Source organism: Oncorhynchus tshawytscha, linkage group LG11 (assembly GCF_018296145.1).
Source record: "Oncorhynchus tshawytscha isolate Ot180627B linkage group LG11, Otsh_v2.0, whole genome shotgun sequence".
NCBI lineage: Eukaryota > Metazoa > Chordata > Actinopteri > Salmoniformes > Salmonidae > Oncorhynchus > Oncorhynchus tshawytscha.
In genome coordinates this window covers 22,854,176-22,872,442 of record NC_056439.1, presented here as the reverse complement: position 1 = coordinate 22,872,442, position 18,267 = coordinate 22,854,176, and the positions used below count along the sequence as shown (strand labels likewise).

At 46.6% G+C, this 18,267-nt stretch overlaps 1 protein-coding gene across 4 annotated transcripts in view; it reads left to right on the top strand.

The window, feature by feature from the left end:
- LOC112244937 (A-kinase anchor protein 6-like) overlaps positions 1–18,267 on the top strand; it is a 176,472-nt gene that overhangs the window by 154,470 nt on the left and 3,735 nt on the right. For all 4 annotated transcript variants that reach the window (XM_042329930.1, XM_042329929.1, XM_042329927.1 and 1 more), the window contains exons 12-13: positions 3,630–3,845; positions 7,311–10,736. In XM_042329930.1, the coding sequence (XP_042185864.1) occupies positions 3,630–3,845; positions 7,311–10,736 (3,642 nt within the window). The remainder of the gene's footprint in view (positions 1–3,629; positions 3,846–7,310; positions 10,737–18,267) is intronic.

Here is an 18,267-nt window from a genome sequence, read left to right as displayed (position 1 = left end):
AACGCTTACGAGCCTGCTGCTGCCTTCCACCGCTCAGTCAGACTGCTCTATCAAATCATAGACTTAGTTATAACATAATAACACACAGAAATACGAGCCTTAGGTCATTAATTGGGTTGAATCCGGAAACTATCATCTTGAAAACAAGACGTTTATTCTTTCATTGAAATACAGAACCGTTTTGTATTTTATCTAAGGGGTGGCATGCATTAGTCTAAGTATTCCTGTCAATGTTATGTCATAATTACGTAAAATTCTGGCAAATTAGGCGGCCCAAACTGTTGCATATACACTGACTCTGCGTGCAATGAACGCAAGAGAAGTGACACAATTTCACCTGGTTAGTATTGTCTGCTAACCTGGATTTCTTTTAGCTAAATATGCAGGTTTAAAAATATATACTTCTGTGTATTGATCTTAAGAAAGGCATTCATGTTTATGGTTAGGTACACATTGGAGCAACGATACGCACCGCATCGATTATATGCAACGCAGGACACGCTAGATAAACTAGTAATATCATCAACCACGTGTAGTGATTATGATTGATTGATTGTTTTTTATAAGATAAGTTTAATGCTAGCTAGCAACTTACCTTGGCTTACTGCATTCGCGTAACAGGCAGTCTCCTCGTGGAGTGCAATAAGAGGCAGGTGGTTAGAGCGTTGAACTAGTTAACTGTAAGGTTGCAAGATTGAATCCCCCGAGCTGACAAGGTATATTCTGCCTCTGAACGAGGCAGTTAACCCACCGTTCCTAGGCCATCATTGAAAATAAGAATGTGTTCTTAACTGACTTGCCTAGTTAAATAAAGATTAAATAAAGGTGTAAAAAAATATATATATATAAATCGGCCAAATCGGTGTCCAAAAATACTGATTTCCGATTGTTATGAAAACTTGAAACCGGCCCTAATTAATCGGCCATTCCGATTAATCGGTCGACTTCTAGACAGTATGGTTTTAATATCACAGATAGTCAAATTCTCACAAGTTTTCAGTATGCACTATACCACTGTTTTTAAAACTCATTTAGGGCAGGTTTCCCAGTTCCAGATTAAACCTAGTCCAGGACTAAACAGCATTCTCAATGGAGATTCTCAATTGAAAGAGCTTTTTTTGTCCAGGACTAGGCTTAATCTTTGTTTAAGCAACCATCCCATGTTGAATGATCAAATTAAGACCCTACACCTCTACTGTAGACCTGCTTTTATGTAAAGAGGATGCATTGAGAGACAGAGATGCGTACTTGGGAGGTCTCCATTTGCCTGTGCTGTTATTACTGTACCTGCTCTAATAGGACTGGGTCTGCAACCTACTACAGATTCATACAGTACACAAGATGGATCATGCCCTGTGATAGAGTCCTGACTCCTGAGGAGCATGTGATGAGCTCTGAATAGCCATCTCTAATAGTCATCTCTAACAGCCTCTAGATTGTGTTTCCAGCTCGACCGGGGCCGCATATTACCAGACAGCTGATCTTAAGATTCCTTTATTAAAAAACATCTGATAGGTGGTCTTGACAGACCAGTTAATTTGAAAGATGGCCGTTTTGGTTTTTGCTGTGTTTTTTGGTTGGGCTTTGTGATATCTGGATAAGGACAATAGAGCATCTTGGAGAGAGGCCAGTTTTTTAGCAGCACTGACTGGTAGCCCTTCCCAAATCTCGGCTTGAAACGGACTCATTGTATGGTTCTCTCTCTGCATACAGGGGGAATGCAGACAGCCCACTCCACTGCTCCATGCATTTGGAAAAGCTTTTTAGCAAATATTGGCAGATACCCCTAGCCTCTATGTCAATAAGGACTCAATCAGGAGGGGAAATCAGTTTATGAAACGCAGCAATGCAGAAAGAATGAGGCCGAAGGAGTTGTGAGGAGGGTGTTTGGAAATGTAAAAAGCTTGATCTTCCAGTGTCCATTTAGCACGATGCTATTGGCCATAGTTGTAGCTTTCTAATGTAATCGTGTGGAGTCGTACTGTAGCGGATATGAATATGAGATGTATTATTTGCTTGCCTTGACTTACCTGTAGGTAAGAACCAGTCTGAGAGAGAAACAAGCAACTTCGGGATCTACTGGTTCCCATCGCAATGAGCCTGTAGTGTGTCTGAGTGTGTATCTCAAATGGCAACATGCGCCCTGGTCAAAAGTAGAGCACTGTAATAGGGAATAGGGTGGCATTTGGGATGGAGTTCATGTGTGTGTTTTTTAGTAATCTGTCAGTTGTCGAGGGGCTACTGACTCTCTAAACCCATGGCTATTGTACAGGGTAACTTTATCACTGACAACAACCTTCCCCCTTCCTCTCAGAACACAGCCATTGCATTTTGCAATCACATTACCTGTTTAAAAAGACCAGGGAGGGCTGTAAATATATGCTAAAACGGGGTGGAAACTGCTGAGAAAAATCCAATTTGAATGTAATAGTGTTTAATATTTATTGGAAAATGTAAAGAAAATGTAAGGGAATGCTTTTCAGAGCAAGCAGGATTTACATAAATTGTTCTTCCAATGTTTTTGTCCTTTTGCACACAGACAGGAAGGAGCATTGGTTCTCTAGTCACTATGCCATCGCTGCATATTTAAAAAGGGGGTCTTGGCCTGGGCCACACACACATTGGTGTTTCACTGTTTAAGAAGGTGTTAGTATGTGTTGTGGTTGTTGCGGTTCCATTACATGGGACATCATACCACCACACACTGCAGCAGCTAGCGTATTGAAGTTAAAGCAGCCTACAGTGGGGGCTTTGCCCTTTTAATGTTGAATCTTTCTCCTCTTTATGGCAGACATAAAAGGGGGTAGGAGCCTGATTTACATGCAATCCTGACAGGGCATATTGTTGTGGAGACCTCATCAGTGGCGTAGGGGGGTAGTCTGGGGCGTAGTGAGGGTAGTCCCAGGTCGCCCCTGAAGTGTGGCTGTGGAGGGAAAAGGAGAGGCTGGGACTGTGTCTCAAATGGTGCCCTATTCCCTAAACAGTGCACTACTTTTGACCAGGGGTTCTGGTCAAAAGTAGTGCACTATATAGGGAATAGGGTACCATTTGAGACACTGCGGGGTCTGGGTTGCATTAAGCCACATTTAAGCAAAACAGCAGCAGTAGTAGGAGCAGTAGGGAAAAGAAGCACGGCTTTAAAGAGAATAATAAAATGCTAATTTTAAAATCACACATTTGTAGGCTTTACAGAGAGAGGAAAAATATACCATAGCCATATTCAATTAAGTTCATTAGCAGGTTTTTGGCTGTTAATGGTTTGACAGCTTCGTCTAACTCTTTGAACTATAAAGACTCGTACACACATGCTGGTATTCATGACTTCTTCTCCTGAGTCCCCCACTCCCCACCATGGTGCCAATTAATATGGTTACAAAGGCTACTGTAACTAGGCCTCTTAAAACCTACTGTACACTATGAAATGTGCTCTAAAGGAGTATTCCCAAACTTTTTACAGTTTTATGTTGACTCTCTTTTTCTCTCTCGCTCCCTCTCTCCCTCTCCGCCTCGCTCTCTCACTCTCCTCCTCGTCCCGCTCCCTCTCCTCCTCTCTCCCTCTCCCTCACCCCTCCTCTCCATCTCCCCCTCCCTCTCCTCCACGCCCCTCTCTCTGGCCCACCCCTCTCTAGTCTCTGTGTCTGGAGGTACGTGGAAGGCGTAAGGGCGTGTCCTCTGTACTGAGGTTGTGCCAGCGGCTGCAGGAGCAGCAGAGTGTTTCAGACTCAGACCAACAGGCCCTGCAGCTCCAGCTGCTCACCGTCAACCTGGAGCGTCGCTGGGAGGCCATCGTCATGCAGGTGCTGCAGTGGCAGACACGCCTCCGGAGGTCCCTGGGGACAGATCAGGTGAGACCTCAGACATGCCTTGCATGGCACCACTTGGTTCAAATACTGTTAAGATACTGACCTGACACAATAGGGGAACTCAATAACGGTATAAGCAGTATACAGTTTATACGATATATAAGGTACCTCTCAGAGCAGATGAGACCTCAGCCCAGCCTGGGTGGCACAACTCGGTTCATGCAAGTCTGACTGTAAAGATACCCAGTACAGGGATGGGTGACTCCAGTCCCTAAGGGACCTTGGGTGTCTGCTGCTTTTCTCACTTAATTGCAGAATTGACCACTTAGATACAGCTGGTCACGTGGATATACTTTGTACACAGGGCGGCAGATAACCTAGCTGTTAAGAGCGTTGGGCCAGTAACCGAATGTTCGCTGGTTCGAATCCCCGAGCTGACTAGGTGAGAAATCTGTCGATGTGCCCTTGAGCAAGGCACTTAACTCTAATTGCTCCTGTAATTTGCTCTGGATAAGAGTGTCTGCTAAATGACTAAAATGTACATTTATATACTAGCAGCTAGCTATACATTCCGTTTCAGTCATAAAGGTTCCGTTTATACCCTCTAAAGAAGCCCCAACTCTAGAATGACCTATTTATGAGTTGTATTATTCCTCTTAAAGTGAACTGTCCAGGAGTAAGTTATTTAGGCCAGAGAAAAAGAAGATAATGCAGTGCCTGGTAATAATGTAGTGCACTGTAACTATAATGGAGTAATACTAGTGATGTATACGGCAGGGAAAGTGGCTGTGGTACATTTGGATATACGGGCTACGTACCAAATGGCACCCTTTTCCTATAGTGAGCTACTTTTGATCAGGGCCCAAAGGAATAGGGTGCCATTTCAAGTCAAATCAAACTTTATTCGTCACACGCGCCGAATACAACAAGTGTAGACCTTACCGTGAATTGCTTACTTTTGGTACGCAGCCTTGGATAAATGAAAGGAGGGGGAAGGGCGGCTGGTTGGAGATGGTCCCTTCCCATCTGACTGAACCCAGCATTGAACCCACTACATCAGCAGGTGGTGTTGCCAAAGAATCATTGACTGACGTTAATGTGTTAAGTGCACCATTCTTCCACGAGATATTCCATCATTTGGTATTTTGTTGATGGTGATGGAAAATGCCGTCTCAGGCACTTCTCCAGAATCTTCCATAAGTGTTCAATTGAGTTGAGATCTGGTGACTGAGAAACACACACACACCCTTTTAAAACCCGTTATGCTCCTATGAGACCCCTCTTTCAAAGACACTGAGATCTCTTCTTCTAGTCATGGTAGCCAAAAGAATGGGCAACTGGGCACTTTTATACATGACCCTAAGCATGATGGGATGTTAATTTCTTAATTAACTCACAGCTGTGGTTCACACCTGTGTGGAAGCACCTGCTTTCTATATACTTCCCTCATTTACTTAAGTGTTTCCTTTATTTTGGCAGTTACCTGTATGATCTCAAGGCATGCCTTCACAATGCGACTCTATAGCCATTGATGACATTCTATACAGTACATAGGCTCAACCCCAGCCGTTCTACATTTCTAGAGTGTGATATCTGGCAGTGTGAGACTATTCTATACACAATCCCCATTTTGCTCATGAATGCGTAATGGCACAAGGCTCAGCTCCAAATTTTGCAAATAGAGGCTTGTTAAAAAGTGGTTAGAGCAGTACATGAGTAGTTGCTCTGTAAGGTACCGGTGTTTCCATCAGTCTGTTTATGTAATGTGGAGAACAGATGGAATCGCCGTTAAATCTGTAACTCAGTAGAATGGCCGCCACAACCAACACCTCTTCTATTCTCATGTAGATTAGATGGACATCTTCACACACTTCCATAGTCTCTCTCTCTGTCCTCTCGTCCGCATTCCTGGAGGACAGCAACGTGCTACTGTGGACCAGGGTCGGGGTTAATCCAGTCAATTCGGGAGGTGAATTGAAGTACATGAATTAAAGTGTGAAAAATGCCCTTCGAAAACTATCCCCAAAGAAAATCCCCATAGAAACCGAAATGTAACATTATGACTCACTACCTGACCCCATCCCTGCTGTGATGGAAGCTTCATCCTCAGCTCCTGTACAAAATCCCAATGCAGGCAGGGTTTTTGGGTTGGTTGGTTGTCCACTCTGTTATAACCACTCCAGTGCAACAGGAAGAGAAGACAAATAGCAAAAGCAACTAGAAATCTGACCTTGCAGGCTGAAGTGCAATTTCACCGGGAGGATGTGTTCAGAATAGGGGAGAAATATAACACATATTCGCTGGGTTTTGTTTCTAAATGAAATACTGTGCTCAATGATAAAACGGCTGTGGCCACGACAGTCCCTTCTGTAGACACCGGCCCCACACTCTGAGACATTGCAGGGCTAGCAGGGCCCGCCTTTTCTAGCGTTTGTGAAAATGAGAACGTTTTTCAACTTGGGTATTTTGAGAGCCCTCCTCTGTTACCATTCCATGTGGCGCGGAGGTGTTTGAAAAAGATCCTATTTAAAGGCAATTATTCTCCTGTCAGTAAGGGGATTCTTGTCTTATTAGTTGCTCATAAAGTGCCCAATAAGACTGCCTAGCCTGTGTTCCTTGTGTGTTCCTTGTGTGCTCCTGGTGACCATTTAGTTCAATACTATATGTGTGTTATTAAGGTGTGTTATTAATGCTACAGGTGACGGCTTTAGTTCAGATATCTTCTGAGCACTAAGATCATCTTAAAGGGGAATCTACAATACAGACAACAACAAAGCGGACACTGTACCACTGTTTTGGTAAACAGTGGCGGAGCGTGGACGAACAATGATCGTGGTGAAAACTCACCCCTGATTAGTTAGTTAGTTAGATAGTTGCTTGGTGCAACGTTTAGTCGTGTTGTCTAGGTTAGCTGAGGCAGCTAGCGCAGAGATAATAATAATTTTGATTTGATTAGACTGATTGATTGTTCTCACAACGGAAGGTTTTATCCTGCATTAGCAATCCCAGCTTAGAGTCATTAGGATTTCCCTTATCAGCAAGTAGAGAATAAACAGAAATCTAATAAAAATTCATTGCACCGGGTGTGCCACATAGCAAGCGTTAGATTTACCACTTTATTAGATTAATGAGATAAAAATGGCTAATATAAATAGGCCCTCTCTCGTATATTAACGAGATGCCAAGCAATTTGTATAATTGTGTCCTCCTTAGCAAAATGTCTGTGTCTAAGCACATTTCAAGACAATGGCACTTTGTTTGAGAGTTGTGCTATGGAATGCATTGCTTTTTAAATACTCTGATTATGTGATTTAGAATCCTGCCTAAAATGTAAAGTACTGTATGCATCATTTTTTTCAGAAGATATCATTTGATTTCAGTTATTAATCCAGTATAAAAAAAACAGGATACATTTTTTGATTGATTTCAGAAGTGAACCTTGTCATTTCAATAATTTTGAACCATTTAATTTGAGCTTCTCCTTTTTATCTCTCTGTCTCTTGGAAGGTCCCGGGGAACCTTGTAGAGGCTGGTCTCATGGACCTCCACGGCCCAGCAGAGGACTCCTGGGAGTGGGATGAAATGGACATGACTATCGTGGAGCACATGGAGCCACAGGAATTTGATGACAAACAAAACGCTGAATGTGATTCAGGTCCAGGATCCCCCGGGGCCAGTTTAGACTATGACAAGTCCGAGGCGAGCCTGCATGTTACTCAGCGAGGAATTTTCTTGAGCGAATCATCCAGAGTGATGCCTCTGTCTTCTCAGTGTCCCAGTGTCTATCAGGTGTACAACCTGCATAATGTAGAGCTCTACAGACAGCCTCAATTCCCCTCCGTACACAAGACCTCTTCTCCAGCCAAAGCTGGGAGAAAGCAGCCTCTTCTGAAGAGCCTGAGCAAAGACTCCTCCTTCTCATCTGTGGAGTCCTTGCCAGACCTCCTAGGGGGACTGCTCGGCGGGGGGATGCATGGGGGCCACGGCGAGTCTGCCCGCAGATCAGAGAGCGAGAGCGGGATAGTCAGCGAGGGCGACACAGAGACCACGGCCAACTCCGAGATCTGTCTGGAAGACCCCAGGAGAAGGGGCAGCACCTCCCTCACACCGCCCACAGGAGACGACTCGCCTGGGGAAAAGGACGAAGAGAGGGACAGGGTGTGTGATGAGGACATTGACAGGATCCTGGAGCGGGCCAACAATGTAGCTCTGTATGGCGACTGTGTGGCTGTCACGGCACTGAGAGACATAGACAGAGACCAAAGTAGATCCAAAGCAGGGAAGAAGAGGAGAGGAGGAGAGGAGGGATGTGGAGGAGGGGAGAACTGGAGGAGACACAGGAGAGAGCCTGGTGTGGAGATCCTGATCAACGGACGTGGCTTCTGCCCTGACACCGAGGAAGATGAGACTCACGATGAGAGGAGAGTGACAGGAGGGAAGGGCCGTAGAGACGGAGAGATTCCCCATCTGTCCCAGGGGTCGTCCCTGGAGTCCCTATATGCAGCGGGGGAGCTATTTCCATCCGGCAAAGACACTCTGCAGCGCTCCATGTCTCTAGAGAGCTGGCTGGCCCCATGTAAGAGCTGGGAGAAGGCCGAGGGAGAGGGAGATGGAGGCAGCCAGGGCAGCCTGAGGGAGCTGGGCCTGGGCATCGGAACCATGGAGCCCACAGGGGAACTGAGCCGTAGGACTCTAGAGCTCCTCAAACGCCTGGAGAACATCCAGACCCCGCTACACGACCTGAAAATGACACGCAGCATCTCTGACATCACCCTGCTGAGCAGCAAGTCCCTGCGCCTCCCGGGGGCCGGATACGGATCTGGGGGGCCCGGGCATGCTGGGCGCCTCTCCGGGGGCCGGGGTGGTCCCCCCTCCTCAGTCAACGAGAGCTCGGCGGCGTCTCTGACGGAGCTGAGCAGCACGGAGGACTCGTCAGTGGGCTCTGAGGACCTGGCTGTGCTTAGGAACCGCTGCTGTCTGCTGGACTCCAATGCCTCCTTCAGGAAGCACAACCACCGGGCCCAGCCGGGAGGTCATCATGGAGGTCACAGGGGTCATGACGAGGCGGACGCCAGCATCAGCATGGTGGTCAACGTGTCGTGCACCTCGGCCTGTACGGACGACGAGGACGACAGTGACCTTCTGTCCAGTTCCACGCTGACCCTGACTGAGGAGGAGCTGGGTATCAAGGAGGACGAGGAGGAGGACTCTTCAGTTACCTCTGAGGAGGAGTACACAGAGGGCTCCTTCGCCATGGGCCTGGAGTACATGAAGAACGAGTTCCACAACTGGATCCAGAAGCCCTCCCGCTCCCAGCAGCAGTCCCAGTCCGGTTCCGGCAGAGACAAGAACCAAGGGGATGACCCTCTAGGGGACGAGCTGCAGTGTGGCACCCTTTCCAGAGATAACACTAGCAGGCCGTCTGTAGGCAACGAGCGCCGCTCCTTCCTGAGCCCCACGGCGCTGAGGCTGCTTGAGTCCCACACCAACAGCATCGTGAAAAAGGAGTGTCTCCAAGGGCGGGACGTGGGGGACACCAACAGGAAGAACGCCACAAGGAGCTACATTAGCCAGTTTGTAGATGACATGGAGAACGGGAACGTGGACAACTCTCATATCAAAGGGAAGGATGAGGACGATGAGCTGTTGAGAGAGGAGGGGAGCCTCTTCACCATGAAAGGGGAGTCCTTCAAAGAATTCTATGTGAACGAGTCATCGATGAATGGAGGGGGGGACCAAAGAGGGGGTATGATCACGTCCACCACACCGTCTTCATGTGAGACGCTGTCCCAGGTCCAGGCCAAAGAGTCATCTCTAGAGGGCCAGCTCCGAGGGGAGATCCCCTGCCACAGCTCCAGCCACTCTTCCCCCTCTCTCTCTCCACTGGAGGACTGCCGGGGGTCCCACCAACACCACATCCTGCAGAGAACACCACACTCTGGGAACAACAGCCAGGAGAACCTCTTCTCCTCCTTCCTCAGTGATGTCCACACCCAGCAGAGCAGACAAGAGGCCGGCTCCAACCCGGGCCCAGACCCCAACTCAGACCGCCCCTGCTGCAGCCACCCCCACCCCCAGCCTCCCCCACGCAAGGACCAGAAGAGCCAGGAGAACGTGCACAACTTTGTGATGGAGATCATTGACATGGCTTCTGTGGTTCTGAAGAACAAAGAGAGCCAGGCGGAAGACCAAGAGAGACCTGGACAGACTGGAGCCCAGATCAGGGACAAGGTCCTGGAGCACTCCCACCGGCCCATTCACCTCCGCAAGGGAGACTTTTATTCCTATCTGTCCCTCTCCTCCCACGACTCAGACTGTGGAGAGGTCAGCGTCTGCTTAGACAGCAAAAGCACCACCCCCTTACTGTCGACTACCCCAGACATCCGGGACGAGGAGATGCTGTTCGAGGCCTGCACTGAGGAAGTGTACCTGGGACCTCCTCTCTGCTACAGCATGGCCATCACCAAGAGGCCCAGGAGGCACAGTCCCAAACTAATGGACTACTATTCCTCCTCTCCCCCTGCCCAGAGTCAGAGCCAAGCACCTCTGCCTGCATGCAATGAATACCAAAAAGCACATGGTATTTCTCCTGGAAGTATAGCTGAGAGCCAGCTACAGTGCCATAATGAGGCTTCTTATCTTAATCCGTTACCATGTGAAACTCTGATAGACACTGTTGAATGTTTAGCAGATACTGAAATGCTTGAATCCAATATTTCCCCTGTAATGACTAAGATAAGAGTCTCTTGCTCCAGTACAAATCCTTTAAAAGAGGAAGGCAGCCTCTGTATTAATCCTAAAATTAACTGTCCCCCGATAAGAAAGTGTGATAGAGATGAAAAAGGGCCTTCTTCACAGTGGATGAAACAGAAGAGTGCCAGGAAAGGCCACAGCTCTCTTCAGGAAGTCAAGTCAACTCATAAACAGCAACAGGTGAGTTTAGACATTATACCCACCCTTCTATCTCGCGGTACTGGGACTGGTGTGCATTTCAGTCTGTATGTATTCATATCTGGGACTAAATATTGAAGAGGTATTTTTATTCACACCTTCGTTCATCCCCTCCCCTCCCTCCTCCGCCTCTTCTTCCCCTGAAGTGTCGATGGAAGAGGGATTTGCCTAGAATCCTCCGGTTAAGAATGTTAAGGTCTACGGAACAGAATAATCATAATCAGTCAGATGATATTATGATTCATAAGCAAGAATTCCTGGCGAAGAATCATTACTTAATTTCATGACTGAATTAGCATGTGTTTGTGTTCTTTTAAGCGGTTTCTCTATTTCATATGCTAAGTTGCCAGGGCTCTGGCTGCTCTCTTCAGAAACCTGATGCCTGACCTTCTACCACACTATTCTTTGTCTGTGTCAATTGTTGAATAATTAAGTGATTACCTTGTAAACTGCCGTAATTATAAAAACATCCAACAAAGGAATCTAAAAGGAGGGTAGTTTGGGCTGGTGTAGACATAATGATTCTTCTACAGGCAGGAAATGTAATTGATACACAGATCTTTACAAACAGATTCTTCAAATCATTTTTTTTGTCACATGCGCCGAATACAACATATGGTGGACCTTACCATGAAATGCCTTCTTACAAGCCCTTAACCAACAATTAATGTAAAGAAATAGAGGCTACAAATAACGAGGCTATGTGCAGGGAATACCGGTACGGAGATACAGGTTAGTTGAGGTCATTTGTACATGTCGGTAGGGTTAAAGTGACTATGCATAGATAATAAACAGCAAGTAGCAGCAGTGTAACAACAAAGTGGGGAGGGCAGGGGGCAATGTAAATAGTCTGGGTGGCCATTTGATTAATTGTTCAGCAGTCTAGAAGCTGTTTAAGGAGCCTTTTGGACCCACAGTGGCAAGAAAAAGTATATGAACCCTTTGGAAATACCTGGATTTCTGCATAAAATTGTAATAAAATTTGATCTGATCTTCATCTAGGTCACAACAATAGACAAACACTGCTTAAACTGATAACACACAAACAATGATGTGTTTTCATGTCTTTATTGAACGCATTGTGTAAACATTCATAGTGCAGGGTGGGAAAAGTATGTGAACCCTTGGATTGAATAACTGGTTGACCCTCCTTTGGCAGCAATAACGTCAAACAAATGTTTTCTGCAGTTGCGGATCGGACCTACACAACGGTCAAGAGGAATTTTGGACCATTCCTCTTTACAAAACTGTTTCAGTTCAGCAATATTCATGGGATGTCTGGTGTGAACTGCTCTCTTGAGGTCATGCCACAGCATCTCAATCTGGTTGAGGTAAGGATTCTGACTGGGCCACACCAGAAGGCGTATTTTCTTCTGTTGTTGTTGAGTTTTGGATCGTTGTCCTGCTGCATCACACAACTTCTGTTGAGCTTCAATTGGCGGACAGATAGCCTAACATTCTCCTGCAAAATGTCTTGATAAACCTGGGAATTGATTTTTGAGTTAATGATAGCAAGATGTCCTGGCCCTGATGCTCCCTTCACCATACTTTACAGTAGGGATGAGGTTTTGATGTTGGTGTGCTGTGCCTCTTTTTCTCCACACATAGTGTTGTGTGGTCCTTCCAAACAACTCGACTGTAGTTTCTTCTGTCCACAGAATATTTTGCCAGTAGCACTGTGGAACATCCAGGTGCACTTTTGCAAACTTCAAACGTGCAGCAATGTTTTTTTTTGACAGCAGTGGCTTCTTCTGTGGTGTCCTCCCATGAACACCATTCTTGTTTAGTGTTGAACGTATCGTAGACTCGTCAACAGAGATGTTAACATGTTCCAGAGATTTCTGTAAGTCTTTAGCTGACACTCTAGGATTCTTCTTAACCTCATTGAGCATTCTGCGTTGTGCTCTTGCAGTCATCTTTGCAGGACGGCCACTCCTAGGGAGAGTAGCAACAGTGCTGAACTTTCTCCATTTAAAGACAATTTGTCTTACTGTGGACTGATAGAGATACTAGAGATACTTTTGTATCCCTTTCCAGCTTTATGCAAGTCAATAATTCTGAGATCTCTTTTGTTCGAGGCATGATTCTCATCAGGCAATGCTTCTTGTGAATAGCAAACTCAAATTTTGTGAGTGTTTTTTATTCAGATCAAATTTGATGACCAATTTATGCAGAAATCTAGGTAATTCCAAACGGTTCATATACTTTTTCTTGCCACTGTAGACTTGGTGCTCCGGTACCACTTGCCGTGCGGTAGCAGAGAGTCTATGACTTCGGTGACTGTAGTCTTTGACAATTTTTTGTGCCTTCCTCTGACTCCGCCTAGTATATACTGTAGGTACTGGATGGGAGGAAGCTTGGCCACTACAGCACGTCGATGTTAATGGGGGCCGGTTCGACTCTCCTTTTCCTGTACTCCACGATCAGCTCTTTTGTCTTGCTCACATTGAGGGAGAGGTTGTTGTCCTGGCACCACACTGCCAGGTCTCTGACCTCCTCCCTATAGGCTGTCTCATTTTCACAAAGTCCCAAAACCTGAAGGATCTGGAGAAGGTCTGTATGGAGGAGTGGGCCAAAATCCCTGCTGCAGTGTGTGCAAACCTGGTCAAGAACTACAGGAAATGTATGATCTCTGTAATTGCAAACAAAGGTTTCTGTACCAAATATTAAGTTCTGCTTTTCTGATGTATCAAATACTTATGTCATGCAATAAAATGCAAATGAATTACTTAAAAATCATACAATGTGATTTTCTGGATTTGAAGTGTACCTATGATAAAAATTACAGACCTCTACATGCTTTGTATGTAGGAAAAGCTGCAAATCGGCAGTGTATCAAATACTTGTTCTCGCCACTGTACATACAGAGAAAATAGTTGGCCCGAGAATTGAACCCTGTGGCGCACCCATAGAGACTGGCAGAGGTCCGGACAACAGGCCCTCCGATTTGACACACTGAACTCTATCTGAGAAGTAGTTGGTGAACCAGTTGAGGCAGTCATTTGAGAAACCAAGGCTGTTGAGTCTGCCGATAAGAATACGGTGATTGACAGAGTCAAAAGCCTTTGCCAGGTTGATGAAGACGGCTACACAGTACTGTTTTTTATCGATGGTGGTTATGATATCATTTAGGACCTTGAGCGTGGCTGAGGTGCACCCGTGATAAGCTCGGAAACCGGATTGCATTGCGGAGAAAGTATGGTGGGATTAAAGACAGTCAATGATCTGTTTGTTCACTTGGCTTTTATAGACTTTTGAAGACTTGGGCCAGTTGCTGCGGGGGGTGCAGAGCTGTTGGCCAGGGTTGGGGTAGCCAGGTGGAAAGCATGGCCAACTGTTGAGAAATGCTTGTTGAAATTCTCGATTATTGTGGATTTATCGATGGTGACAGTGTTTCCTAGCCTCAGAGCAGTGGGCAGCTGAGAGGAGGTGCTCTTATTCGCTATGGACTTTACAGTGTCCCAAAACATTTTGGAATTAGTGCTGCAGGATGGAAATTTCTGTTTGAAAAAGCTAGCCTTTGCTTTCCTAACTGACTGTGTATATTGGTTACTGACTTGCCTGAAAAGTTGCATGTCGCGGGGACTATTCGAAGCTAGTGCAGTGCGCAACAGGATGTTTTTGTGCTGGTCAAGGGCAGTCAAGTCTGGAGTGAACCAAGGGCTATATCTGTTCTTAGTTCAATTTTTTTTTGAAAGGGGCATGCTTATTTAGGATCAAATCAATGCAACAGGTCAGCACCTCAGGAGTAAATGTCAGTTGGGTTTTCATAGCCGATCATTGAGTATCTCTACCGCTCCTGCTGTCTTTAGAGAGATGAAAACAGCAGGTCTGGGACAGATAGCACGTCCGCAGGCAGAACAGTTGAAACTGGAGCAGCAGCATGGCCAGGTACACTGGGGATGGCAAGGAGTCATCAAGCCAGGTAGTCATGAAGGCATGGTCCTAGGGCTCAGGTCCTCCGAGAGAAAGAAAGAAAGAGATAGGGAGGGAGAGCATTAGAGTTAGAGAGAGCATACTTAAATTCACACAGGACACCTGATAAGACAGGAGAAATACTCCAGATACAACAGACTGGCCCTAGCCCCCCGACACATAAACTACTACAGCATAAACACTGGAGGCTGAGAAAGGAGGGGTCGGGAGACACTATGGCCCCATCCGACGATACCCCCGGACAAGGCCAGGATATAACCCCAACCACTTTGCCAAAGCACAGCCCCCACACCAACTTACCACAGACCCGACACCAACTTACCACCAATTTACCATCTTGAGGCCAGGCCGAGTATAGCCCACAAAGATCTCTGCCACGGCGCCAACCCAGACAGGAAGATCACGTCAGTGACTCAACCCACTCAAGTGATGCACCCCTCCAAGGGACGGCATGGAAGAGCACCAGTAAGCTAGTGACTCAGCCCCTGTGATAGGGTTAGAGGCAGAGAATCCCAGTGGAGAGAGGGGAACCGGCCAGGCAGAGACAGCAAGGGCGGTTCGTTGCTCCAGTGCCTTTCCGTTCACCTTCACACTTCTGGGCCGGACTACACTCAATCATAGGACCTACTGAAGAGATGAAGACTTTGAGACTGAGTCTGCGTCTCTCACATGGGTAGGCAGACCATTCCATAAAAATGGAACTCTATAGGAGAAAGCCCTGCCTCCAGCTGTTTGCTTAGAAATTCTGGGGACAGTTAGGAGGCCTGTGTATTATGACTGTAGTGTACGTGTAGGTATGGTGAGGAAGGTGAGGTGAGGAAGGCACTTTTGAAGAACAACCAGGCACCTTCTACTGATGGATGAGGTCAGTATCCTTCCAGGATACCAGAGCCAGATCGATAAGAAAGGCCTGCTCGCAGGAGCGTTTTAGGGAGCGTTTGACAGTGATGAGGGGTGGCCTGCTGAGATCCTGGTTGAAAACAGCTGAGGTGTATTTAGAGGGCAAGTTGGTCAGGATGATATCTATGAGGGTGCCCATGTTTATGGATTTGGGGATGTACCTGGTAGGTTCCTTGATAGCTTGTGTGAGATTGAGGGCATCTAGCTTAGATTGTAGGATGGCCGGGGTGTTAAGCATATCCCAGATTAGGTCACCTAAAAGTATGACCTCTGACGATAGATGGGGGGCAATCAATTCACATGGGCATAGACATGGATAGTAGGACAGAACTCTGCAAGCTATCTCTACAGTAGATTGCTACTCCGCCCCCTTTAGCAGTTCTATCTTGATGGAAAATGTTGTAATTGGGGATGGACATTTCAACATTTTTGGTGGCCTTCCTAAGCCAGGATTCAGACACGGCTAGGACATCAGGGTTGGCGGAGTATGCTAAAGCAGTGAATAAGGTAAACTTAGGGAGGAGGCTTCTGATGTTAACATGCATGAACCCAAGGCTTTTCCGGTTACAGAAGTCAACAAATGAGAGCCGCTTGGGGACACACAGGGCCTGGGTTAATCTCTACATCACCAGAGGAACAGAGGAGGTAAAAGGAGCAGACTTCTGGGCGTGGTAGGATAGATTCAGGGCATAATGCACAGACAAGGGCATGGTAGGGTGCAAGTACAGTGGAGGTAAACCTAGGCATTGAGTGACGATGAGAGAGGCTGCATCTCTGGAAGCGCCAGTTAAGCTAGGTGCGATCTCCGCATGTGTGGGGGGTGGGGCAAGGGAGCTAACCGAGGCATGTAGAGAGGGACTAGGGGCTCCGCAGTAAAACAAAACAATGAGAGCTACCTTAAACAACAGTATACAAGGCATATTGACATTAGAGGGAGGCATAAAGCAATCACAGGTGTTGATTGGGAGGGCTAAGACAACAACGGGTAAACAGCTAAGACAACAACAACAGGTAAATGGCGATGAATGGGCAGAGATTGTCAGTTAGCTACATACAGGGCCTGAGTTTGAGGCTGGGGCCGACAGATAAACAAAATGAAGTACCGTGTTAATGAACAGTCCAATAGGCATGAGCTGTGTAGCCGAGTGATCATAGGATCCAATTAGCAGCAATGGACAAAACAGGCTGGGCGAATGGGAGACACGGCACTTAGAGAGTTAGCGGGCTGGGGCTAGTAGCTGTGTCCTCACGACATCAACGACGCAGAGGTCGGTTGAGAGCACATCAGCCGAAATACGTCAGCAGACCAGTCGTGATGGATCGGCGGGGCTCCGTGTCGACAAAGGGTCTAGGCCAATTGCCAAGAGAGGTATTGTAGTTGGTGTACCTCATTTGCTAGCCGGGGGAATGGGCCTAGCTTGAGGCTAACTGGTGCTTGCTTCTGGACAAGGGTGTTAGCCATGATAACTAGCTAGCTGCGATGATCCCGTGTAATGGTCCAGAGCTTGCGGCAGGAATCCAGTGATGTCGTGGGGGGAAAAAGCAGTCCAATATGCAAGGGGCTGATATTGCGCTGTGCAGACTGGCAGATATTATCTGGGCTAAAGTGGCTGGTGTCTGTGCTAAAGGTAAAGACTGCTAGCAGTAGCTAACAATGACTAAATAACTAGAACCCCCGCACATTACCTTGACTAACCCGTACCCCCGCACATTACCTTGACTAATCCGTACCCCCGCACGTTGACTTGACTAACCCGTACCCCCGCACATTACCTTGACTAACCCGTACCCCCGCACATTGACTTGACTAACCCGTACCCCCGCACATTGAATTGACTAACCCGTACCCCCGCACATTGACTCGGTACCCCCTGTTTATAGCCTTGTTTGTTTATAGCCTTGTTATTGGTAATTTAATATGATTGCTTTTTATATTTTTTTTTACTTTAGTTTATTTGGAAAATATTTTCTTAACACTTTCTTGAGCTGCACTGTTGGTTAAGGGCTTGTAAGTAAACAATTCACGGTAAGGTCTACACTGTTGGTTAAGGGCTTGTAAGTAAACAATTCACAGTAAGGGCTACACTGTTGGTTATGGGCTTGTAAGTAACCAATTCACGGTAAGGTCTACACTTGTTGTATTCGGCGCATGTGACAAATAACGTTTGATTTGATTTTGGTTAGCTATAGTAAAACAAAAACTAGCAAGCCATCAAAAGCATTAGCTAAAAAGATTTATTAGCGGGAGCTAACAATGACTAAATAACTAGAAGCTACAGAGAGCGTGATCACACAGTCGTCCGGAACAGCTGGTGCTCTCATGCATGCTTCAGTGTTGCTTGCCTTGAAGCGAGCATAAAAGGCATTTAGCTCGTCTGTTAGGCTTGCGTCACTGTGCAGTTCGCAGCTGGGTTTCCCTCTGTAGTCCATAATAGTTGCCAGCCCTACCATATCTGATGTGTCAGAGCCAGTGTAGTAGGGTTCAATCTTAGTCCTCCTGTATTGACGCTTTGCCTGTTTGATGGTTCGTCTGAGGGCATAGCGGGATTTCTTATAAGCGTCCGGATTAGTGTCTCACTCCTTGAAAGCGGATGATGCCTGTAATCCATGGCTTCTGGTTGGGATAAGTCACTGTGGGGACGACGTCGTCGATGCACTTATTGATGAAGCCGGTGAC